This window comes from Oryzias latipes, chromosome 6, assembly GCF_053564925.1.
Source record: "Oryzias latipes strain Hd-rR chromosome 6, Olatipes_Hd-rR_3.1".
NCBI lineage: Eukaryota > Metazoa > Chordata > Actinopteri > Beloniformes > Adrianichthyidae > Oryzias > Oryzias latipes.
The window spans coordinates 21,822,059-21,848,456 of record NC_136242.1 but is presented as its reverse complement, the minus strand read 5'-3'; the positions used below and the strand labels follow the sequence as shown (position 1 = coordinate 21,848,456).

The 26,398-nt window shown below is 38.9% G+C and overlaps 1 protein-coding gene across 16 annotated transcripts in view; it reads left to right on the top strand.

The window, feature by feature from the left end:
- The window catches only part of mef2aa (myocyte enhancer factor 2aa), a 65,892-nt gene that overhangs the window by 4,116 nt on the left and 35,378 nt on the right, over positions 1-26,398 (top strand). For 14 of the 16 annotated variants that reach the window (XM_023955850.2, XM_023955851.2, XM_023955849.2 and 11 more), the window contains exon 2: positions 16,499-16,712. In XM_023955850.2, the coding sequence (XP_023811618.1) occupies positions 16,659-16,712 (54 nt within the window). In that variant the 5' untranslated portion in view covers positions 16,499-16,658. Of the gene's footprint in view, positions 1-689; positions 856-16,498; positions 16,713-26,398 lie in introns of those variants that run through there. The other 2 variants (XM_078949353.1, XM_078949346.1) reach the window with 2 other exon arrangements.

The window sequence follows — 26,398 nt, the reverse complement described above, 5'->3', positions numbered from 1 at the left end:
CAAAGCAAAGCATTAAAGCACCATCCAATCTGCAGTCATTAGCTCCTGTGCTGCCCCGGGCCTTGCCAGTAATGGCCCTTGTTGCTCATGATCTACATCACATGTCCAATGAGTAGATGAGACTTTTTTTTTGCTGCGCTGAAATGAATATCATGTTAACAATTTATTTTATATATTATTCATGATAATGAATATAAAGGCACTGATGGAAATTGTCAGAGGTGTCTTCCTCATTCATGCTGTGATCTGTTGTTCAAACCTCCAAGACCCCTTTTACAAAAAACGCACAGAGAGGTTTGATTATAGGACTGTTAGATTACATCCTGCATCATTTAATCAAGGATGAGATGACAACATAATATTGCATGATAGATCGCAGATGAGCGCTGCTGCTTATGAAGCATTTAGCCTTGTTAGAAGTAGTTCTTCTTTTATTTTTTGCCTCTGCAAACATGCTTGTTAATGTCGTGGCCCAAGTTCTGGGTGGAAAAGAGGGGAGCATGAAAAGGAGCACTGGTGTGAGGACTGGGCAGCTGCAGCATCTTTTGCTGCACTTCTCATCCCACTTCATTCTCAGCGTCTCAGCCTCTCCTTCCAGGAGAAATGTGGAGTGTGTGGGCGAGTCGGATCTGCAATTAACGCCGGTTGTCAGAAAGAGAATGCTGGCGTTTACACGATGCCTCTGAATCACAGAGCGAAAGTCTTTTTCCTCCACTCTCCTCCTCCCAGGACATCTTTTCCAAAGAGGACAAAACACCAGAGATCTGAAAGCCAAGGATGCTATGAGTGCACAATAGGAGATAGATGCAGAACATTCTGGTCCAATAAAGAGGATAGTGTTTCTGTGATTGTTTGGTAAGCCAAGAAGCTCTTTTATGCTCGACATTGACATAGCCGTAAAACAATTCCAGATCTTATCTTAGCGTACAAGACATTATGTTTGTTTAATATATTGGCATGTTTGACTTTCGCTGTTTTTTTCCCTGAAGCCTGTAGTGATATCAATGAAATTGAGCCGTCAATTGCTCCACATAAACAAAGTCATTTGAACTAAATTATAAACTTTAGTTAAAACGTCGTAGAATGCCACTTCAACCACATCCATTACACTGATTATAGCGTCCATCCATCCATTGTTTTGTTTTTCTTTTGTGATTATCATAATTAATATTGTCTGGAAAATCTCTGGCCTAAATCTCTTGCAAACTGTCAGAAGTGTGACGCTGGTCTTCACTGTTTGTTTAACTTGAGCGTCTTTGTAACATGAATCACTGTTTATTGGAGCTCCATCATCAACATGGAGATTTCATCGTTCCCCTGTGAGATCTAGAGGTTATGTGCAGAATCTCAAGCCTGGCAGATAATGCTTCAGACCACAGTTAACTGTAGACTGTTCCTTGTAAATGAAAGGGAAAATCGCCACTAATACGGTCCTCGACCAGCAATTACTGTTCTTTTTATTTATTTATGTTCATGTCCGATTTGCATGATTTCAAAATAAAATCCTTTTTCCCTCCTCTTGAGTTTAATAGGTTCGACAATTAAGATATCCTGAATGGTTCTCTTTTACTCGCCCTGTTTGTTTACTGCAAGGCGGCAATTGGTTAATTTCCCAACCTTTATTTGTTCTATATGTTGGACATTCATGAGCCCATTTTCAAATTGACATTAACTTGCAGAAAATTTAGCCTCACGGGGGGGGTTGGGGGGCAGTCCATACTTGAGTAAACTTAAAAAACTGAAATGTAATTTAGAATTAAAATAAACTATTCAAAAATACAATAATTCAAAAACAAGAACACCTGCTCAGTCAGAGCCCAAATCTCTTGTCCAAGTTATCAGTCATTTAAAAAAAAAATCTCTTTAACAGCTTGATATAACCTCAAAGGGTGAGAGCTTTGATAAGGCAGTGTTTGTATAGCAAAACAGCCAGCAGTGACCTTTCAACTGTCCTGCCCTTGACTGAGACCTATGGTGGTAAGCCACCGTGTTCGGCTCACTCAGCACATGTGCTGCTGAGCAGGGCAGAGCAGCTTAAAGCTGCTGCGTCTTTTCCTCTCTCATGCTCTTTCAGACAAGTGCCGTCGGGAGTTTTTTCTCCCACTCCTCAAAGCGGATCCTAAATCCTAAAAATTCATTCATTCTTATTCCTTTTCTTTGCTTTTGTAAAGTTTTGGTTCTGAAAGTTCAATTGGTATGCACATTGTGGGATTTTGTTGACATACACTATTAAGGATGCGTTTCATTTTACCAAGAGTTCGATTCACATCGTAATTTGGGGTGGCTGATAAAGTCGATATTGGTTCATTTTGAACCACCCGATTTGATCCGATTCACTGACCTAAACTGGATCCAGGACCTCTTTAGCCAAAAAGTCCACCAGTGTGACTCAGAGATACCTGCGTACTGAACAGTGCAGGTAAAGTTTTCCACATTCCTTGTAATCCTTGCAAGATAATCAAGTGCACTTAAATATGTGAACAAACAAACAAGTCAACAAGAATTAATGGCAAATCTGTTCACATTTTAGTATCATAAAGCTCAGCCCACTGTTGTTTTTCCACATTAAAATAATACAAACGGAACATTATTAGAAACGTTCTACCACACAGTATGGTCACACGTCATTGTAAAACTCAGTATTTCCACACACTGGACTTTAATGATGGCATGATCATTTTTTGCTGCCATCACAAGTGTGTTTTCCGCTGTGATGACACATTTACGTTATAACAAAATAAATCTACCATGCCTCAATCCAAATGGTATTTTCCAAGATTGATTATAATCCATTTATTTAATTCTGAAATGATTTTAGAATAATATGCATCAATTCAATTAACAACTTGCCTCAGACGGATCAATCTGGTTGGATCGTAGGAATATAAATTAAGTTGGTTAATCATTACACCCCATACACTATAGAAGCCTCCAATATAGCAAATATAGCGAGTTTCCAGGACTTTTATGTGGTCTTCTTCTCATTGTTTGGGCTGCTGGACTGTTAAACAGAGAAAAAGAGTAATGGAATTTAAAATAAAATAAAAAGTTATGTGTGACTTTGACTGAGGCTCACTGGCTTTTTCAGTGAATGTCACCAGAAGCGGACATTTCCTCAGGATTTCTGGTATTTTGCTGTACATTTTGGCTACCAGATTATGAAATTGAGTTTGGTTCAAAGCAAAGCAGAAGTTAAGAAAGATGTATCTTTGCTGAGTTGCACTTTAACTGCATTTTAATGAGACTTTGCAAAAAAAAAACATAAATCAAAGGAATATATTAGAATATAATTTAGAAGATCAAAAGATCCCTCATGATTGCTAATACACCTCCTTGTATTCAGTTCCCGATGCTTTACTCTTGATAAAAACAACAACTTCTCACTTGGAACTTTGTGTGGAGTCAATTATGTGGAAGCGTCGTGAAATAATAATTGAGCTGTGGGTTTCATAAACTTCACTGAGGCTATGTGTGTTCTGTGAGACAACTTTTGTATACTTTGTTGTTGCAAAATGCAAGAACGGATTGTGTGCAGTTGGTTGCGATTTGTTGCAACCTCGATCACCACTGGGTTTAACCTTCTCATTATACTGCTCAAGATAGCAAAAGGTTTATTGCATGTAAAAGTGGTTTTATCAGTAGCCCGTGTGGTAAATAACAGTAGTGAGACATGGGTGCCGCAGCTCATGCATCAAGCATATGGAGTAAAGCCACAGCAGCTCCTGAGAAAAACAGTTGAACCTCTTGCAACTGGAACGTCATTGTGGCTACATGACCTACAGGAAGGAGGCCTGGCCTGTGATATCCTTGTTTTTCGGTCGCGTCTGAGAAGCCTTGTGAATTAGCACAGCTGGGAGTTGGGTAGGGGGTGCGTGGGTGGGGGGTGATTTATGCTATTATTTCAAAGCGTGCATCGGTCCCATGAACTAGGAAGGGAAGTGACCCCAGCCTCGCTCAGCTCTCTGGTAGCCTCTCCGGTCCACATCAGAGCTATCACCAACAGCTGAAATTTGTTTTCCTGCCTTCTGTTTACGCCTCACTGTTGCAGCATGAGCACATCAACGCCTCACACACCAGTTTCTAAATAGTTTTTCAATAGTCACCATACAGTTACTTGTTTGTAGATAAAGAATGATAAGAGTTACTCTCTGACATTCCCCACTTCAGATTAAGTGTTGAATTTCTGTCCACTTATTTTTTCTTTCTTGCTGAATCATTATCTAAACTAATATTACTTTATTAAAGTTTCTGCTAAATGTAACCTATATGAACGCATACCCAAATCCTTGTCAGAGCTTCTGTCTCTGTAGCCTGACTGTGATTGCAATGGAGTCTGCACATCGTGCATGCGTTTGCCTTTCCGTCTTCTCATTCCTCGTTTTCCTCTGCATGCTGTAAGCTGCAGATCCTCAGTTAAAAGGCTGAAACGTTTCCACAGGTAAACTGTTGCTGTCCGACATTCACGTAAGGCTGTCCTTTACTGTGGTTCCCTCAACCTCTGCTTCAGCTATACCAGGGGTTCTCACAGTGGGATCATTAATCATCAACCAATGAACATGGGGCTCAGGACCGAAGGCTAAGAGCTATCAGAAGCTGGAATTCAGGCCAAGAGTCTATCCAAGAATCAAAAAACACAAAGGTTCTTACAGAGACACACAGCAGTAGCATATGTGGGGATTTTCTCTGATTTTCCTTTTCCCTGTCTGTCTTACTCTATCAGCGTTCATATGACAGCTAACAAAGCTAAAACAACAGCTCTGTAGTTATGGAGATGCACCAAGAATATTTTTACTCACTAAATTCCTTTCATTGATGCCAATCCAGTTCTAATAGAGTAAAACAATCTCTTTCTCTCTCAGATAAATCAATTTCCTTAAAAGAACTAACACATTTTTAGTGATAATCATCCTTTCAAAGACAATAAGGTTAAAATGCAGTTTCATTTAGTCTTTATTCATAAATGTGGCATTAACTGAATAAGCAAAGTGAAAAATAATTAAATTAGTTAGTAAAAATAATACTACCCTTGGTTTAAAAATAAGCCATAAAAGAAAATACATACAGTACCTGTAGGTTATGTATTTCCATTTTTTCCTGACGATTTTTTAAAGTTGCAGCATTCAAAGAGTGAAAAACATGAAGTCCTAACATTAAGCCTTGTGGAGTTCCATTATTTTTTTATATATATAGATGAAAAGTTAACAATGTCAAAAGTTTGGATCAAGTTACATTTGTAAAAAATGTTCTGCTGATTTAGAACATTTTAAACGTCTACAACATTATAGGATGTTTCTTAAATTTCCTTGTATAACAGGCAAAGAGATTTTTTTTTAAATGTTGTTGGACCTACATTTTTCTTTGCAGTCGTGCCTCTTTGTTGTGATTGGAACACTGATTGATAAAGTTAAAATGTTCAATAAAAGTTAAAGACACATTTCTTAATAGGGATTTATAAGGAGTGAAAAAAACAGCATTTTATTATTTTTTAAAGTGTATCCAATCTTCTTTTACAGGATTTTACATATTTGAAAGGACTTGAAATGGTTTTGAAATCACTTTCAATTTGGAAATCAAGTATCTCAGCTTCAATTAAACAGGATTAGTTTCTGCGTCAGAAACAGAGACGGCTATTTTCTTTTACTTTTGATTGTCATAAACCCTTTTTTGCCACCACAAACCTCCCTATCTATTTACATCCTCTTACTGTACTTCGTCTTTTAGTCTAAGGAAAAATGTGTAGATTATTCTAAACTTGAAGCAATGATTTTATAAAGAAGAAAACAAAATTGAGGCAAAAACATTGTCAGTAACAAAACAAGCAAGGCCTTTTTGCTGTTGTTATGACTCATGGCCATCCTCTTTGCTCAGATTGCATAAACCATTTATGTAATGGAACACTGTGCCAAAGAGGCATCGAGTGGAAGATAAAAATGGGAAGAAAAAAGAAAATCAAATATTTATTTTAAGCTTTTTAAAAAATGTTTACCCATAAAGCGGAGATGCGCTTGCTAACGGAAAGCATCTATACTCTTCAGCTGTATAGACCACTATGGTTTGTGTAGCAACAACTTTTTTAAATAAACGAGGAGAAAAAAAAAAGAGGAAGATATGAAATTCCAATCCGGGTTCTCAGTGTTTAGGATGGGTAAATGTGCTGCTGCTGAGACATTATGCATAACATCAATGATATCCTCGCACTCAGGATTCCCCCTGGAGGAAGATCTTGGTTCATCTTTGCTGTGTAGCATTTCTTATTTGCACTTAGTACAACATCAAAAGACTGCCACAACACTCAACACAGACTGTATGTTCCTCAGGGATAAAGGGACCACAGGTCTCCAAGGGGTTGGCATTAATATTGTTCCCTGGTGAAAGGTCCGCCTTGTGATCGACAACCATGCAAATGGACACGTGCCATCATCCCATCTTGCTGCACACTAATTTCATGTAAATGTATAAACCTCTAGGACCATGCATGCATTAGCTTATATTTGCACATGGTGCTTTGTGTTCCTGCAGACAGTTGGCAGGGAAAACTGAGAGAAACATGCTGGAGAAACTGATGAAATGGTAAAAAAGGAAGAAATTGTTTAGATGTTTCGAATACAGCAATTAGTTACAGCAAAAAGTGTGTCACAGGCAGTGTTCATTATGATTAAGAAAGCGTAACACATATGTTGTTCTGTGTCAAGATATGACCTGTTGAAGTGACACACTGTCAAGGAATTTCAGCAACCATGGCTTCTGCTTCTAGATGTACATTTATAAACCAATATGAGGCAAAGTTAGCTACAAGTCTGTGCTTTGCTGAAATAAAATGGCTGAAAGTAAATATCTTTAAAATCCAGACTTCAGTTTTAGAGGTTTGGTTTTTTAGGTTCATGTTGTGATGCAAAAAAGCACACCTGACGTTAGGATATACAATTGTTTATAATTCAAGCTCAGATTCCTCTGTAAAATCTTGCAAAATGTCAATGGTTAAGCACACAAATAATTTAACCCCCCCCCCCCCCAGCTTTTTTGATTTTGTAAATAAAAAAAAAACTAACTTTTTCAACTAGAAACAAAAAGAAAATATCTAATTAATATTTAGATATTTGTCCTATACTAATTAGAGGTTAGATTTCTATCCAACAATGCCAACATTCCATTGTTTTGAAGGAAATAAGCTAATGGCAGATCGATTTAAAACTACGGGTATGTTAAAATGCCCTTTTTGTGGTTTGATGCAAATTTTAAATATGTGCATATTTGTTTTAAAAATAATCACCCTAATAAAAAACAGAAAAATAATGTATAAAACAAATTATTTAAGAAAACATTTTTACTCTGTCACTATTGAGTTTAGCTGACAACTTTATATAAAGTACATAATAAATAATAAAAATTAAAAATTTTAAGTTTTAATAACTGTATCTAGAACAGAAATAAACTAGCCAAAAATGCTAAAAGTAAAACGGATAAATTTGTTTCACACTTGAATTAAAAATAAAATAAAATATATATATATATATATATATATATATATATATATATATATATATATATATATATATATATATATATATATATATATATATTAGACAGTGTCAGTGTTATTGTTTCTTTTTTTTCACCACCAGAGCACTCAAAGTTGCCCCAGAGAAAACATAATTTGCAGGTTAAGCAACAAGATGTTACATCTGCAACAAACCCGCTACCAAAAACAAGAGCTTGATGATAAAGATCGATATCCCTTCAGGGGTCTCCACAGCAAATCAGCTTTCACTGACAGGTGGTTTGGCACGCGAACGGAAATGGTGTTTTTTGGTATTTGTAATTTGTTTCTGATTATGGAGGACATCTATAAAGAAAACTATGGCTAAAACTGTTTGAGTATTTCTTGTATAAAATCGTGGTGCATAAGCAGATGAAAAAAATGTTGTTTGAATAAGCTTGTAGTTACGTAGAAACAAGAGTAGAGGAGAGAGTAGAGAATACTTTATTAATCTGCTTAAACTACTATGGACAGACAACAAGCTTCCTGCTCCACTCCATTCTGATGCATCCACGTGTAGACAAATATCCATGTACGTCTTCCTTTTCCTCGTCTGAGCTGGCATCTCGCTGAAAACTGTACGGCTGCAGAGCTCAAATATTGATTGCCAATTTTGTTGCAACACTGATGTTAGCTTGGGTTTGTGAGGGGTTGCAAGCTAGCAGGAGAGAATGTAAACATAGGGATGATGGGAAATTAGCGTAGACTTGATTCCCGCCAACAGTCCCTCCCACAACTCAGTGGGAAGTTTTTGACAAACTACTGTAACTATACTGAAACTATGTCCTAAAAAATGACCAATTTTTTTTATGATTTTTGCCTAAAAACGGCATAATCATAATTCAAAGACCACTGGAAACACTTTTAAAATAGATCAAAAGTTGATTGGAGAGGGACTTAAAAGAACATGCTTCCTAACTCTGCTTGGATGTTGGAGAAGTTCAAACTGTTTTATTTTTAAAAGTTTCACTTACTTACTTGAAGGGGATTTACCTTGAGGAAGAGAGTAGATCTTCTACATGAAATGGATATAACTGTTAGGTGAGGGTCATCTCTTTATCCTTGAGAAACCGAGAATCCATTCATTGGCTGGGCTTGAAAACCTGACTGACGCAAATGGATCATTGGGAATAGAAGTGTCCCAGCAGTAATTATGTTACAACTCTGCTACCGCACACTACCACAGAGGTGGAATGGGATGAGCACGAGGTGCTTCTTTTTAGTCTGGTTTCACTTATATTCTCCTACATAGTTAACACAATTACGCTACCTTGCGCCTTTAAGTGTCCTTCCCTTACTTTTCTGTCTCTCTTTGTATCTTTGGTACCTTAAATCGAAACAGCTGAATTGCGAAGGACAGTTTCTGATTCATCCTTCTCTGCTTGTCACATTCCTTTGGTGAATGACTCTTACAAAATAAGAGCAAGTTGGTAACGGACCAGGTTAACTATTTGTCACTATTGTCTCCCTGGCCTCTAGGTCTCCGCTGCTTTTACCTTGAAGGTAAAGCAAAAAAGTCTGTTTCTTTTTCTTTTTTTTTTGCTATCCAGGGCTCTGTGGCACTAAGTCAGTTTAAAAAGAGACATGAAATTAATGTAATGTCAATGGCGTTTTCTCGTGAAACCCCCAAGGCACTTAGTCAAAGTCACCTTGTATAGTCCTCTCATCCGCTGACAGTACTGTGAGAGTGAGAGGGAGGATGTCTGTCTGGTTAGGCTGTCAGCATACGATGGCTCCTCGGTTGTTGGTTGTTATATCCACTCATTGTCATTCATATTTTCAAGATTGAATACGGTTGTTATCTGAAGCAGCGACATCATTTCCTTTCAGTCCACTCCATTGTGTGCTCCATATTTTGTCAAACATTTCTTTTTCTGTGAGATTGAGTTCATCCTGTGGGGTTTTCTTTTCTTTTGATGTCATTTTGGAGGTGATAAGTAGCTTTCTGTCTCCTGGTCGCTGTCTTACACCCCCCCCCCCCCCCCCCACCCCCCACACACACACCACCACCCGTCCAAGCAAGGTGTTAGTAGCATGGAGGATTGTTTGAACTTGTACTGATCCAATGTGGGATTACAGCTGGGTCATTGGAGAGTTGGACTGAGCTTTCAGTCAACAAGGCAAATTAACCACTTGGTGTCTGCTTGGCTGCCGTTTCAGTCCAGTCTCTCCCTGCTGGCTTTACGGCTGTCCCTACTGTATAGATTGGCACTACTGTTTAAAAACAGTTGTTTTTTTTTTTTGTTACTGACTGATTTGTGTGTTGTTAATAACCTAATTTAAGAAACTCTAAATATTGCAGTCTGGAGGTCTTTATTATATTCATTGTTTTTTTATTATTATATTATTAATATTTTTTTAATTCACCTACATTTACATCATTGACTATGTAAGAGACCTCCCCCGCCGATATTCCAAATACTAATTACCTGCTGGTCCTAAAAGTCCAAAATCTCATTCCTTTTTTTTTTGTTTTCCAGCGAATGTTCAAAGGGTTTGATTGACATTCTCTCAAACCTGCTTTCAGTGGAAGGGGTGTGGTCTTCTAAGATGATCACTCCTGATTGGAGAAAGGGGTTGCTATAGAAATGTGGACTCGGACCGACTCGGACCAATTACTGTTACAGACAATTTGTGGTTCCAACATGGTGACAGCCATACTGTGAAAAAATGGTGACTGAATTTTCCTCATTTTGTTGGAACCTGAAGCAAGTCATTTTCTATGGTTGACTCACTTGGTCCAAATGTCTTGTACAGTCAGAAGTCCTCAGCTTCTTCTGTTTGGAAAGTGGCACTCCAAGCAATGTTTCACAAAAAAAAAAGAAGTGTCTCTAAATCTCCAGGTCTTGCAAGTTGCACCTTTTCATTCTCAAAGCCTCCCATTTCACTTTTTTGTTCACATACCCTTGGAATAGCTCTTATTAATTATGTCTCATTAGTTGCCTTGGAAACTGAGGTGAGGTAACCTCCATCATGAGTTCACAAATGTAAAAATAAAATAAATCTTGTATTAAAAAAAGCAGGCAAAAGCCTTAGAAAGAAGGTTGTGGGATAAAGAAAAAGAAAAGAAGAAAGTGGTTGTTGAGGGATCAGCCGTGTGTCAGATTAGCATCAGGAGACATGAACACTAGTGATTCTGCAAGGCCCCCAATCCTGCCTTTTACTGCTGGAGAGGGAGATAAGCGCACCCTCACAAAAGAGTAGAGGGAGAGAGCAGGAGATGGCTGGCTCTTCTCCACTCCCCTCAGGCCAAGAGCCCCATTTACAGGTACAGCACCTCCTGATCAAAGCAAGAACAAAGAAGTGAATGTTCTTTTCCTGCTGCAATGGTGTTAAAGCTCCACTGAAACAAATCTGCAAAGCTATGGATTATGACTGCATCATTTTATGTCTTTATTCAGCCAGGAGGCTAATCATGATGAAGCCTCAGCTGCGACACTTTAACTTTGAAACACATAAGAGTGCGGAAATGGCTGCTTGGTTGTCAAAGCACTTCAGATTTGTACAGTTTTGATGCATTTCAAATAAGTGCTTCAGCCATCATCACGTTACTTTTACAGTCTTTTAGTTACTTTTTAAGGACTGTGATTTAACATAAAGTATCTTGGCACATGCTGTCTGGCCTGCGCAATGACCCATACAGTAAACAAAGTCAGTAGACAGAGAAAGCCCGTTTGATTTGAGCTGTTGTTGTTTAGTCTCTGACTTGCATACAGGATGGTAATAAATGGACGGATCAGAGGGGAGGGGTGTCCCCTAGGTGGTTCCCTCCCTTTCTTCCTCTTCGCCAAGTCTCCCAGTCTCCTGCTGACTCCCCCCCGTAGAGGGCATACAGAAGGGTCCTGAATAACAGGAAGTGGGGGGCAGGAAGTTGAGTTTTGTCTGCCCACGGTCTGTGGTAGGATACTGAGGCACACTCTGTTATGCACAGGAAATGCAACTGTCACAACTGTGCTCAAGACCTTGGAAGCTGTCCGTTATGTTCAAAGAAGTTAAAGGCATGTTGTAGGAATTCTCAAGTCACTTCTCCGTTTTTTAATTTTTATAATAGAATCTTATTTTTTCTATTAGATGCTGACACAAAGGTATGCATTTACTGCCATAGTTTTAGATTTTGGATGAATAACAAACCTTTTTGCTCATTAAGTTACAGCACCAAAAGAAGTGCTTAAATCTATTATTATTGACACTGTCTATTTAGGCTGCAGTTGAGAGAGTTGTAGTTTAACCCTTGTTGTGCTATCTTAGATGACCCCATCCTTACATTGACGTGTTCTCCCTACCATGACAAAGGTGGATAAAGGTAAAAAGATTTCATGTAATCCATGGACACCAGTGAGGATCACAAATCATTGAAGAAAAAATGTTCAGCGCACTGTCTAGTGTGTCTAGATGACCCAACTCCCAAAGTTAAAGTGCCTAGGATATCACTAGGGTTAAATTGTGAAAGGACAGACATCAAAGGAGCGTCGAAGAGAATGTGGAGGAACCAGTAATTACCGTGGAATTGGGTATGCTCTATTGATTGTGAAAGCATCAGGCCTCCCTGTATCTCAGTGGTCCCTGTTAAAAGACGAGGCAAAGTGGCACCCCCTTTACTCCAACCTGTCCCTCATTTGGCCATGCAGGGTGAATGCGGCAAACTAATCTAAAGTCCAAGTGTGTTAAACAGCTGGTACACTCCAATAAGACCTGGGCTTCATGTGGTAGACATGTCTTATTGACTTTCTGTCAAGCAGATGTGACTGTTTCTTTGGTGACGTATTCTCTACATCGATCTGTGTTAAAAATGTTTGGTAAGCATTGTTCAGAAGTGTTGGAATGGTTAATTTGAAAGTGGGGCCGGTTTGTTGTATCAAGGTCTTTTAAATGTGAAACGCCATTGGGGCTGCTGTAGCTTAGTGAAAAGAGTATTTGTCCTTCAATCGGGGGATTGATGGGGTGATCCCCAACCAGTTTTTTTAAGTATCCTTGGGAAAAAAAAACAGTAATTCCCTTGTTCTTCTGGCAATAGGATACAGTGATCTTTCAAATTTTCAAGATACAGCTAAATGTATGCCACTCAACATCAATCTACAACCTAAAGCTTTTCTATGTGTGAACCAAACCTCCACATTTTGTTTCCAAATTTTTAGCCATTCCACAAGTACCAAATATTATTACAGCTCCTCAAATGGCCACTTGGGGCTGGCTTAAAAAAAGAAAATACATTTTTTATTAAAAAAGTTAATTTCTTTTTATTGCCTATAAAAGTTATACACACTAAGTACAGTTAGGAGTTAGAGGGAACTGAAGCTGTTTTTTTTACCAGCACCAGCAAGACCAGCCATAACCATTAGATCCTCTGCTTGGACGGTGTATGTTTTAACATTGAGACTAACCATCACTCTTTTAACACACACCCGTGGCCAATTTAGAGTCACCAATGAATCCAGCATGCATGATGTAAGGAGTAAAATACATTTAATGACAGACAGAAAAAGCGTAAAAAAGTTGTTTAAAAACCAAATTGGTAAATTTCCTTAATGCATGAAATGCGTGCTATATTCTGTATGAACAAGAAGCAGTGCTACAACCATAAACCGATAATTCATAAATTTTTAATTTTTGGCATTTTTTTGAAAATGTTAGTACCGTAGGTATACATTGTAATAAAAACAAAGAGCTCCTTCGAATTGGCTTCTTGACAAATTGTCTTCTCTGAAACTTAAAGGGCCTATGTCATACAAAATTCACATTTTTGTATACAAAATCACATTTTTGTATGATATACGAAAAGAAACCCTAAAGCGGTATTTTTAACCTGGTCACACCGTATTCCTCTAAAAATCTTCGCTCTGACCACCAGCCCCTCCCAACCCACGAAAACGACCGGATTACCACGAGCTGACGGAGAACAGCCCCTTCCAGGAAGAGTCTGCACTGCCAGTACCGCCCCCAGACTAACACAAACACCCTCTTTCTCCACTAAAATCCACTTTCATTTTATATGCACAAAATGCACATCCATCTTTACAAAAGTTTGGATGTCCTCCAGAATTTTTGCCAGACACAGGAATAGACACAGGGTGGTTGATCAGACTTGGCATAAAACCCATCTTGGGTTTTTATCTTCAGGTTTTGTCTCATCTAACATTATTCAAGTCTTAACTTTTGTTTGTTATAGGTTCTTCTCAGTTGAAATTTGTCTCAACGTCTCTGTAGAGTTTCAGTTATTTTGTTTTTGGACTGATATAAAAAAATGGTGTTATTATTCCCTTAATACTAAACAATTCTTAGTTCATTTTAGGTGCTATCTTGGCAGTAATTAAATATCTGCACTTTCTTCCCATCAACCTCTCTGTTTCTTATAAACGCATACACACTCACATGCACCAAAAGCACATGACTTGGGCCATTTAACTTAAACATGTCATGCCAAATATGTACCCTGTTACAGTGCAGACATTGTTCTCCTTTGTAATCTAAATTTTACTGATGTGTTTACCTGAGAAGAGTTGGTCAAATGAAATTTTCTGCACACTGAGAATGCATTACCATAACTCTGGAAAATCATACTACCAAGAATTGTGATATCAAAAGGATTGCTCAAGAGATTCTATTATGTTTTAACTCATGTCAGCAGATGGGGGATTTTCTTTCTTTGAATTAAACAAATTTGTTCACAAAAAAGATGAACAAACTGAAGACTATGTGCAAGTACTCTTTACAGTCGTGTTTGTCTGTCAAGTTTATCACCCGTCTGTTTAGCAGCAAACGGTGAATCAAAACTCTGAAACTGGCATTGTGTCATTACTTTTAGCTTGCAAAAATCCTTATTCCCCTATGAAAACCTATCTTTTTAAAAGTATATGCAGCTCTAAGGTAAAGCTACAAGAACACCAAAGTATGTCATCGGGTTATGAGATTTTCTTCCCCTTTAATTTGGGTTCAAACAGTTACTCTTTTGGCTTCAACGACTGCATGTGGGTACTTAGCAAGGTGATCTCAGTCGAGTTTGGCTGTTGCGGAGCCCCAATTCAGACAGCCAGACACCATAATGCCAGTCCATCTGTAACCCATAATAACTGTGTGCCACAGGAACTTGTCATTTTTGTTTCACTGCCAAACTCTGTCCCTGGCTTCCTGGCCCCATAACTGCTGACTGCATGTAATGGCCTGAGCTGTTAACCTTTTAACATTTGTTCTCATACTGTAAGGAAAATGCAGTTGTTTAGACATCTGCTGTTTGCTGGTAAGTGATGGATGTGCCTCAAGAGAGGGGTCTATATCTCTTTTAGCGCAGAAGCAGAGATAGCAAAATCAGAGTGAGATTTTCCCTGGGGCACCACTGGTGTGAACTACTGGTCGAGTTACACACCTATGAGTGAATTTTATCCCCAATTCTCTTTATCCTTCCTAAATTATGTTTCAGCCCAGAAGGCTGTGAGTAGCTAAGGCATTTTGTTGAATCATTTTAAAGCAAAGCTGCTCTATAACTATGTTTAATGTTTGGAGTTTTTGTATTTTTCAACATAGAGCTGATATGCCTTGCCAACCAAAAAGCTGCAGTTTTGTGTCAACGGTCCTAGGGACACTCTCCCAGCAGCTTTAGGTTATCAATATGACTTTTGGCAAATTCTAGTATTGTTTTTAATGTTTTGCTATTGAACTATTATCTCCCATAAAGTTCAAAACATTGTCACCTGATGGTGAAATCTGACACTGATGTACCGGTTCTTTGACCTTGGAGATCACCTTCATTGTCTTTGAGGTTGTTCTGGCCTCTTTTGTTACGATTTTATTTATTTTTTATCAGTTTTCTCTCTGCCGCTGCATCCAAAGAGGTTGGTTACAGTCATGTGGACAGTAAACCACTGAAAAAAATGTTAAACTGTCATAACAGGAACACCAAACCGCTTGGAGATGGTCCCATAGACTTTGTCAAGCTTGGCTGTGATTTTCTGTGATTCACCTGGGATGCTAATTAGAGGGAACACCTCAGTTTAACAAATCCTTGCACCTCAGTGATCATTTTTACTCATTTTCTTTGGATAAGACTTTTACTGGTGGACTTTTTGTACTTTTCTATTTACTACTTAATTTTTCAGTTTCTTGCTATTTGAGATTATAAATTATAATAACCACAATACATTATATAACAAAATGAGACTGCATCTATTAACCTCAAAAGTTTTGACATGTAATTTAATTCTTGCTTAACCAGTTGCCACCCAGGCCAGAAAAGTACAGTATATGCTTTTCATACCATCCGAAGTATTTGTCCTCCAAGATAGCCTGTAGTAGGTGAATTGATTTCTAAAATCTAAACTTAATTCTTTAAGTATCAAGCATGGTAATTGGATTATTTAACTTTCTGAATAGGAAAATATTCATACATGTGCACATTTGAAAATATGATATTCTTAGAATACAATGTTTACTTTATATCATTCTTAAAATTTATAATCTTCTCAATAATCCACAACTTGTTTTGAACAGGTTTTCTAGATGTAGCTCTTGCAGTGTTATATTTAGCATTTTTTTTTTTTTTGTATTTATTCATTCTGCTGTACATTAAAGCAGTGCAGATTACAGTTTTCATGCAAATTCTTTTCAGCGGGTGGTTGTGTAGTCTGTTTGCTTTGAATGTGGAATGAAATACTTATGCTGCACATGTTTACAAATGTATACGGTCTAAGTTGACCTTGCCATTCTTGCGTATGCCAGGCATTAATGCAAGCAGAAGTAAAACTGTAAATTGACTTAAGGCCTGTATAGCATTTGCTCTTTATAGAAAAATTTAAATCTGAGTGCTACGGACTTTAGCTGAGGGTCAAGCACAGCAGTAAATGAGATAATAGCATATGGGTCTCATAGTTTCTAAATGTGCTTGAGGACACAAAACAGAGGCGTTCTGTGATTTTAAAGTACTTACTTACTTGCCAAGTTGACGTTTCTTTTTCTCTTTTTTTCTTTCAGATTGTAGTGTGCTCTGGTGAACGGCAAAGACTGTACAGAGAGGACTCAAGGAAAGTACACGAGAAGAGAGACTGTTGCACAATGTGCTAGAGGAGTGGGTGAAGAAAACGTGTTGTTGTGATAAAGGAAAGGTGTCTGAGCGACAAGAAAAGACACAGCCATGGGGCGGAAGAAGATACAGATCACTAGGATCATGGATGAAAGGAACAGGCAGGTGAGTGGAACAAAAACTACGTCTCAGTTATATGTACAGTATTTTTCATTAGAAAAATTCCCTTCAAGTGAAATGTTAGCCTGATCTAATCAAGAAAACCATTAGTCTTCTTTCAAACAATGATGTTTAAACAAAAGGCAAGCAAAGTTTGACATCTTAGACCCTTAAAATTAGATTCTGTGTTCTGCAATGGATACATGGATAAACACCTTAGACCAAGATTACAGTCTGCTAAAACCGATTCAAGTAAAATAAAAAAATGTGGTCTAAAGAGAGCTGTTAAAGGTTCTTTGTGAAGGAGAACTGCAGCCTTTTTTAGACCGCCGACTCATTTAGGCTTCTCATTCAGAGATAGATGGGTTATGGGCATCTCATTCCAATCTTAAACGACGTCTACACTGTAATCTTTAATAGAGAGAATGCTGGTATATCAAATAAATTATTTTCACGATCAAACAATATTAATATGTCCCTTGCCCATGGTACTGTTTTAAGTGGCAGTTGAAAATAAAAACTTGTTTTTTTCTAAATATTTTGAAGGAGTAAGACGTTTAATAATGACTACAGCCAATGCTCCCAAATAGAGCCTATATTCCCATAAATTGTGTAACAATCGTCTTTAGCTGTGCTTAAGTCACAGTCATCCTCTGTTTTCTTTATTTTCTTGGACCAGAGTTCAGCAGATGTCACAGTGTGCATAGATCTAAACACCCAAACCTCCCCTCCCGGAGTTCCGTCCAGCTGAACAGAGACCGTGACATTTCATTGTCAGTGCGGTCATATTTACAGACATGATTCCCTTGCCACCCTGCAATTTCAACCAGAGAACTTGATGAGGCAGCAGGACCGGCACTGGGCTGCAGTGGGGGCCTCACGGTGTGGGAGGGAAATGTGGGTAACAGAGCTCAACTGGCTGTCTGGACCTCCCCACTCTGCTGGCCTGGCAGCATGGCTGTGCCCCTTTTTCTATATCCCCGCATGTTTGCAGCTGTTTAGTTGTAATTAGACGCAGCCACTCGGAGAAAGCAACCTCTCATTTGCAGGGTGGGTCAGAAGGACATGCAGCACCCTTGTTTGCCTTGGCTGCATTGGTCTTGGCTGGCCATGAAGACAAGTTTGAGACAAAAATAACACACTTGGATTTGTACAACATCATGGCTATGCTCTTGTGGTATATAGTAAGAATGACATTAATTGTGACCTATTGTTTTTTTAAGAATTATGCTAATTAGTAAATGTCTCTTGTTGGCAAAAACTCACATATTTAGCACAGCCTCAATCATTTAATGTATTTCATGGTAATGTACAGCCTGCACTCTGAGTGTGTTGCTGTGTGTTAATGTGAGGACAGCAGTTCAGTCAAGTGCAGAATGAAAATCCTCACTGTGACCCAATTATCAGTGTTACACCTAGCTCTGGTTGGCATCCAAATAGGGGGACAGGAGAGAAATCATTCTTGGCTCATTGCACCCAAGCTTTACATCGTGAATTGTGACATGATTAGGAAAAAAAAAGCAAAACTTTTTCAAATGTTCAATCTTTACATTGTAAGTGGTAAATGGGGGAGGAGAGGGCATTTTCTCAAATGGTTCCTTGATAAAGACAAAATGCAGTAAGGGACTTAGACTATTATTAATGCGTTCCTCAAAAGTGGTGTTTTCATCAGATTTTAAATATCTCACTGTAATTTGTGAGAAAGTTTATCAGCTGAATGCAGGCATTTCAAGCCTCATTGTTGGTTTTTCGCCGGCTCAGCAGAAAGTCTGCAGCGACAATAAGGTTGTGTGCCAAAGTAAAGCTTTGGTATAAAGTGATGCATATGTCTGTATCGTTCTCTCTGGGAGCTGTGAAGCATACAGTGGCATATCCCTGGGGCACACTAACCATGGGGGAATAGCCATTAGCATATGGTCTTCATTGTGTGAAGACAATTTGAGTCTTTGTGGCTTTGTGCCGTTAGCTTTCCATGCTTCAGCACTTAAATGAGTCCTTAAGTGGGCTAATTACATGGTATTGTTGTACAGGATGTTTTGGGGGGACAACAGGGGCTCCCTCATATTATCACTTCAAGTGTTTAGGAGGACTATTAACCTCTCAGAATTTAAAATAATGTGGCTTAAAGGCTCTGGATGTTTGTAGTTTATCAGTTTGTTGTGAAGGATTGACAGTCAACCGTGTAATCACTTTTTTTGTCTTAGGTGTTCTAGACACAACTAGAAAGATTGCTGTAAAAAATGCACGTTGTTATGCAGTTTTGTGTGGTGTTTTGGAGCTCATTTAATGGTGATGCTGAGAGTTAATACTTAAGTGCAGCAGAGGTCCTGTCATACATGCTGTAAGACCTTAAAGAGCCACTTACGCTGGGCATAAGTGACAGTCCTACGTCGCAGCATCAGTCATCAACCACAATGACCTTGCTGATTGCAAGTGAATGCTAAATTACAGCTGGAATACAGAGCAATGCACAGATCTCATAGTTTACTTCACTCACAGCAGTTATTACCTTCTGAGAGTCAGATACACAATTAACAGCCATACATGAAAGTGTGCTCAGTTTTCATCGTCTCAATGACATGCGGTACTATCAAACTTTGGTTGTTGGTTGGCTGTGTTTTTAAGAGCTTGTTTTGGCCTATGTCAGTCAAAAGTTCAGCAGGATTATCCATTTCTTGACCAAAGTATGTTGGGCTCCACTATAATAAGTGGCAATATGCCTCCTTTTAGACTACCAGTAGTGGGCTTTTTCCAAATTAACCTAATGCATTACGTACAGGTCCAAAGAATTGACATCCAGTTTAGCTGGAAGCAAATTGGTGCCTTGTCTTTTGTCAAATGGGAATGCAATTACAGCTCTGTTCATTTCCTGTTCTCTTTTTTGTCACACAACTCCTAACAGTTGGGTTTTGTTCTGGTAGTAAACATTTTGACAGTCCCTCTGGAAGGTCTTTTGTTCATTCTGGAATAAAGACCATGTAGTGCTTTGTCATACACCTGGGTTTCACTGCCAGATTCCTAAAGCGATTGTTTTTAGATGTAAAAGTCCATGAATAGATTTCATTTAGGATTTCATATGATTCCATTCATAATTGAAGAATTTTTCATGTTCCCATTCAAAGACAATTAAACCAAAAACCATTGGTTTGAAACTAAACAAATACAGAATTTTCATTGAAAACTTATTACATTGAAAACCATCAAGAGAAAGCTGTTTTAAGGCCCGTTCACACCGGGACGAGTTTAACGCCTCATGACTAAACAAAGGGCACCAATGAGAGCGTGCACACCGACGCGAAAAAACGCCACGCGTCAAAGCGTCAAAAAAAAAAAAACGCCTTGGGTTCGTTTTTTTTTTTTTTGACGCCTCGCGTCGAAATCTATTCGACCAATGAGAATGGCGCTTTTGCACACGTGTCTGGAGCTTCTGAAGTTACAGTAAAACACAACTTGGGGGCGCTCAAACACAAAACTGCCTTGCTGAGCACACATACCAGCGAAGAAGATAGACGCCAAGTAACGTCTACACTGCCGCGAAGAAATAATGACGGACATTCTAAAATATCCCCGAACCAAGTACCAGTTGGAGCTACTGGTGCTTGAAATATTCATGTTTTCTTTGTATTATTCTGACAAGCGCGTAAATACTTGCTCTCTTCTTCTGAGTGAAAAGCGACTTTAACAAGCGTAAAGTTGCGCAGCGCCACCTTGTGTACAGGAGTATTTCTGTTTACATTAAGCGCCATCTAATGTCAGGGAATGAAATTGCATGTTCACTCGGCTCATCGTCAGCGAAAATCGCCTGGGTGTGAACACAGAAACGTGGCGAAAAACGCTGGCAAATAACGCCTGGCGAATATTCGTCCCGGTGTGTACGGGCCTTTGGCCTAAAGACATGGCTACAAGGCAAAGGAAAATTGATCAATAGATAAAAAAAAAATAATAATGAATAAAAAAGAAAAAATTATATAGTGCATCGTGGAAAAAAAAAAAAGATTCCGATTGGATAATAACGTTTTTTAAACCCAGCCCTATGAGAACTTTACCTAGTTCAGATTTAGTTAAATAGTAGGAATTAAAGGATCATTATCTGAGCACTAGATGGACTTTTTGATGGGAGTTTTTTTGATAGGAATAAACTTTTGATCATTTTTTTGTGATTTTAGTGGGGATGCTGCACATTTTAAGAAATAATAAAACCAGGAAATTGGAAGAAGTGTTATTAGCTAAAAGGCTAAAAAATGTCTTGGGCCTAAAAGCGGCTTCTTAAAGATGTGAAGACACTCTTTAACATACGATAGTCCGATTTATGGACTAGCAGGACTAGTTGGGTTTTCCTTTATCTTTATTTCTTTTCTAGTCAGTGATTGATTTGGAAAATATTGCTCTCAGATGGAAAGCGGGTGTAACTGTGAAACACCTTTTGAACTGAGTCTGCAGGACTTTCCTACTGTGAACATGGATTTAGTTTGATTGTGCCTTTTGTGAAAAATAAAAGTTTTTATTTTTTTATTTTGACCTTTGACATTCAGAATCCTTTTAAAAATAAGTGAGAAGGGAGAGTACTAAGAACGAAGAGTCAAGGATGCACATTAGTCTTGTTAGTTAGTGTGGACTTGTGTAAAACCTAGTGAGCGGTGTCTAGTGATGTCCTGTGGATGCCATTAAGCTGCCACATGGGGGGTAATTGTCCAAGTCATTAAAAGTTTGACTATTTTGCTGCTGGTGGAAGGTTGCTCACTGTTGCTGTGCTTATTTTTTTGATTTTGCCTCACCGAGTCAGATGCCCGCAGGCACATGCAGAGCAGCTCCCTCTCACTCAATCTCCAGGGAGGAACAAGTCACATACGTCCCTCTTCTCAGCTTTTAGTCATTACACAAGGTATAAGTGGTTATTTCTGTAAAAAAACAACAACAAACAAACAAAAAAAAAAAGATATACGTTGTATGAAAGGTGACACCCACATCATTAATAGTCAATTACAGGCAATTATGCACCTTTACGGTAAATATATTTTATTCTATTAGTGAAGCTCAAGTCTCACTTATTTAAAGCCTATTTCTTATATCTTATTTGTCATTTCTCATTATCTTTCCCGATTATATAGGGAGTGGGAGATGTGAAAGAAGTGGGGGGTTGTGTACAGGGATGGGGGCTCTATTTTTATTGTTATTTATTTATTTTTGTGCTTGTTTATTTTAATTTTTATGCTTTTTTTATATTATTTTTTTTGCTTTGTTTTAATGTAAAGCACTTTGTGTTATACTTTTATGAGAAAAGTGCTTTATAAATAAAGTTTGATTGATTGATTGATAAAGTGAATGTACACAGCTCATTATTACTTGCATATTTTTCATTCAGCTGTTTCGATTGTGAGTCCATATTGTGTTTATGTGTGATATTGGATCATTTAGAATGTGGGTGCTTGCCTTTATTGGAAAAGAAAATGTTTGGATTTTTCAGGCCTTCTTTTCTGATCTGCTGCACTATTTCATCTAAGTCTGTTTTCTGTTTCCTCTGGAATATTTCCCAGATCCTGCTGCAGTATCGTAGTCTGGCATGCCACTCTCATTAGTAAACAGAATGGAGACAATAAGCAGTCCCAGCCATTGTAGGTTTCAAGGTCAATACCACCTGCTGGTCAGGGCCCCTGGGCCCCTTATTCACCCACATCAAGATCCCGAGGCTGTCCTCTCTCCAAGACAAAGCTGATCCGTGCAGACAGTCGTGGTGGCCCTAGCTTGTCTCTTACGCCAGTGTACCCTGGCTCTGCTGGAGCCAGGGCAGCAGCTACAGGGCCTGGGTCACTCTGCCAGCTGGTGCCAGATCTCACTGTCTCTCAAACCCACTCTCGTGTCTGCCACAGGGCCCATCAGAGGTGACACAGGGTTCTAATAAGGCTGCGAGGGCATCGCCCCCTCTGTAGGTGTAAGTGACTGAGGCATCTCCTTCCATGTCCCAGTCGCAGCTGCACTCTCCATCCCAGATGTCTTGTTTAACATCACGGCACTCTCGCTGGAGGATAGACATTGATAGACCTCTTTGATTGACGTGTCAACTTTGTGTCGCCATGTTTGTCTGGGTTTGTTGTAGCTTATGTTGTCATACGTGCACTCCATCTTTTTCTGCTGAAAGGAGGGTCTGTCCAACAGGTCGGACACAGGCTTGTGTGTCTGTGCAAAAGATGTAAGAAGGTTTATTTCAAGATGCATGGTGCAATTTTACAAAACCACAGAAGCTGGAATTTGATCCACCCAGTTTTCATGGAACAAAAACACTTTCAATTTTGCGTTGATATACCAGCACACATACTCTATGGTTATTTTATGTCCACGCGTTGCTGATTAGCCTGACATGTGTAGTCTAACTTATTTTTTAATACAAAGCTTAAGACTTCAACAATTTTTCCCCCGTGAAGTGACCTTTTTTATGTCAGTCCGTGACAAAACTGTCCTACATTAAACCGGTCCATGGCCTGAAAAAGGTTGGGGACCACTGGTCTAGAATGCATAGACGCAACCATTCATGAATTCAAAGGCAAAAGATCGATTGTGATTGGCTGAGAAGAAATGTAGCTATTGGTTCAAAGTGAGGGCTTAACTGGTAATGTTGCATAGTGACATAAAAACCCAGCGTACCTGTGGAAGTGAGGCAGATCTCCCTTTTTATACTACATTCTCACCGGGCATGTGTTGCCCGCTCAAGAATACGGCATATGTGGTTTCATGACCGCGCATTAAGCTCGTTGTGTTCACACCAGACAAGCAGGGAGCAGTAGGGAGGGGCTTCTTCTTCTTTTCCTTTTTCTACACTTTACTAGCGCTTGTCCGCCACCTACAGTTGGAGAAGGCTTGTGTGAAATGTGCAAATGGTGGAAATCTTGTGAATCTTGCTCCAGGCTTTTTCTTTCACAGCTCAATTCGGATATAGGAAAGGCTTGGTGTCAAAGAACTCCTGCTGGGTGGAAAAACCGCAGTTGATCACTTTTCAACCAGTTGTCACTTCCGTGTTTAGAAAGGACAACATGCATACATCACTACCACATCCGAGTCCCTGATTGGTCAAAGTTCAACTGTTTGACTTTCAAGAAGTCAAAAGTTCAGCTCGTTGAACTTTCAGCGTGCGTTTAATGAATGTGGGGTTTGTACGGACTTAGAAACTTGAACAGGGATGTATGAATGCAAGGGTTTTGAATGCGGAAGCCCGAAACACGGGTTCACTGGTGTTTACATAGACTTATTATTCAAAGTTGCAGCTTGAACGTGAGTTGCCGCGGCCGATGTGAGTCTAACTGGAAAACTGGGCCAAAGCTTTAATACCATTGGTTTTAAATTTACAAACACACAGAATTCATGCTGAATATTGTCACCGTGTACACATTCTAATGTTTTGACTTCAAATCACATGTAGTCATGAAGACAGACTTTACCTGTGGGATAGCTCAAGTTTTTAAAACCACACGTGTCTTTGTGGGTCTTTTTGGCTCTGTGAACTTTAAAAAAAAAAAAAAAAACGACACCCCCTACTTGACCTCAAGGATGTCTGTGGTTTTCTACTGTTGCCTCAGTCATCGTGGGTGAAATTTGCCCACGATGACTGAGGCAAAAGTATTTTATTTCATACATGATCTAAATCTGCTGAAATTCTTAAACCGAGGCACTAAATGGAGACAGATTAAGTCAAATTAGTATGCAAGTAAATAGAGTAAGTAAATGAATGGAAAAAAAAAAGCTTTTTAAAAAAAATTCGTTTTCACTTTTATTGTTGTCGTGAACAGAAGCTCTTTTTGCAGAGGTAGTTTGTCTAGATGAGGCAAGGAACAAGTCTCAGCGCTGCTGCTGAGGTTGGATTGAGGTGATGCCTGGGTCAGCAGATCTGTACTCAGCACTCTGCCACGCATCCAGGTGGATCAAAGTCCTCACTCAGCATCTCACCCCGGGCTTCCTGCTGAAAGGTGACATCTCCACGGCTTAACGTCAACATTCATCTGCTAAAGAGCATACAATTTGTTAATCGTTTCCTCCATAGTCTCTGCTTTCCAGCTGGTTAGGCAAACAAACAAATATGCGAGGTGAAAGAGGGAGTGGGGCCGCTTTTGTTTTCTGTCAGAAGAGTAGTGCTGTGAGTATACTACAGGTGAAGACGGACCATGAGTAGATCAAAAAAACTAATCTGGCATGCCACCATCAGAGAAAAAATAAATTAAAAAAACAGTTTTTTTTTCCTTTTTATGTTGTGTTTAAAAATCTAATTTTACAATTTAGTCAGTCACATATTTACAGTAAGAGCAGCAGTAATACTCCTTTGTATTTACCTACTGAAAGGAAGTTTTGAAATCCATTTATCGCTTCTAGATCGACCCCATTTGCTTTTGCAGTCACATGTACTACGAAAGGCATATGATTGTTCTTCCTTATAACTGTTGAAATGAGGGTATAGCCTCAAGCTGTGACCAATTAAAGTTGAACAAAGCCAGCTCATCTGCTCAACCTCTCTGTTAGTAGGTCAGTGAATCTGATGGAGAATACAGACCCACACTGATCCTTGTATTCCTCTGCAGAACAGCTCCCATAGACGCACTACTTTCCCCAGAAGTCATTTAAAAAAACCAAAGAAGAAAATAACTGTTTCCTCACCCTCGCTTTTCGTGAACTGTTTTGGGTTTGACAAATGAGTGTAGCTTACTGTAAGGAGGTGGTGTAACATAAGGACATATGTGAATGGGTTGGAGGCAACCACAGAGATCGAGCTGCAGAGATACAAGACAGGGAGTCACTTTGCAGAGAGGCTTGCTTTACCATTGGAGTGATGTATGACCTGTAGTCCCATCTGAGGGCTCATGTTACCCGGCTTATGCTGCACTACACTGATAGCTTTCCGCACATGGAGTCAGGGGCTACAATAATGTATGAACCCCTAATGTTGCCAAAGCTCTGAGTCAGCTCACTGAATCTCACCTCTCTTACCCTGACCTCTGGTCCGATAACTCGACGCTTCAGTCGTTCAGACGTGCACTCTGCTATTGGAAACTTAAAAAAAAAAGAGATGAGTGTGGTTTTGTTACCTTGCTGAAAGCTGTCATGTTGTTATTACAAATTTGGTCATCCAAAAGTCCAGTTTTGGATCCCTACATTGTTTTTTTTTAAATGCGGCTTGGATTCATACAAGACAAATTAAATTGGCATTGTTGCACACTAATCTTTTTTTTTAGTACGTGGTATTTCTATGACTCTACAGGGTTTGCTCCCTATACCATGGTTCACCTTACGCTGCCTCTGGGATTTTTTTACCTGCAATACTTGCTTGCTTTTTTTTCTTCCATTTTTTAGCACACCGTCTTCTACGTCCTGATTGGCTGTTGACTTTGCCAATCAATCTCCTCCAAGTTGTGTCTCCCGTACGGAATGCAGTTTGCCACATTTACAAGAATCTTACATCGCGAGCCAATCCCTGTTTTCATTCCATAATACTGGACTTATTTTTCTGCGACGGTTTGATCTTTGAGAGTTTTAAGAAGAGAAAAAAGTCAAAATGTTGTATAAATGTGAATAAAGTGTACAATGAGGTCTAGATAAATAACCCCACTTTGCAGATTTTACCTATGGTGGGTTATTTTTAGAACTTAACCCTTTGCGATATACAAAGGAACACTTTAGAGTATTTTTGATTGAAATGCTGAAACACTTTTTTT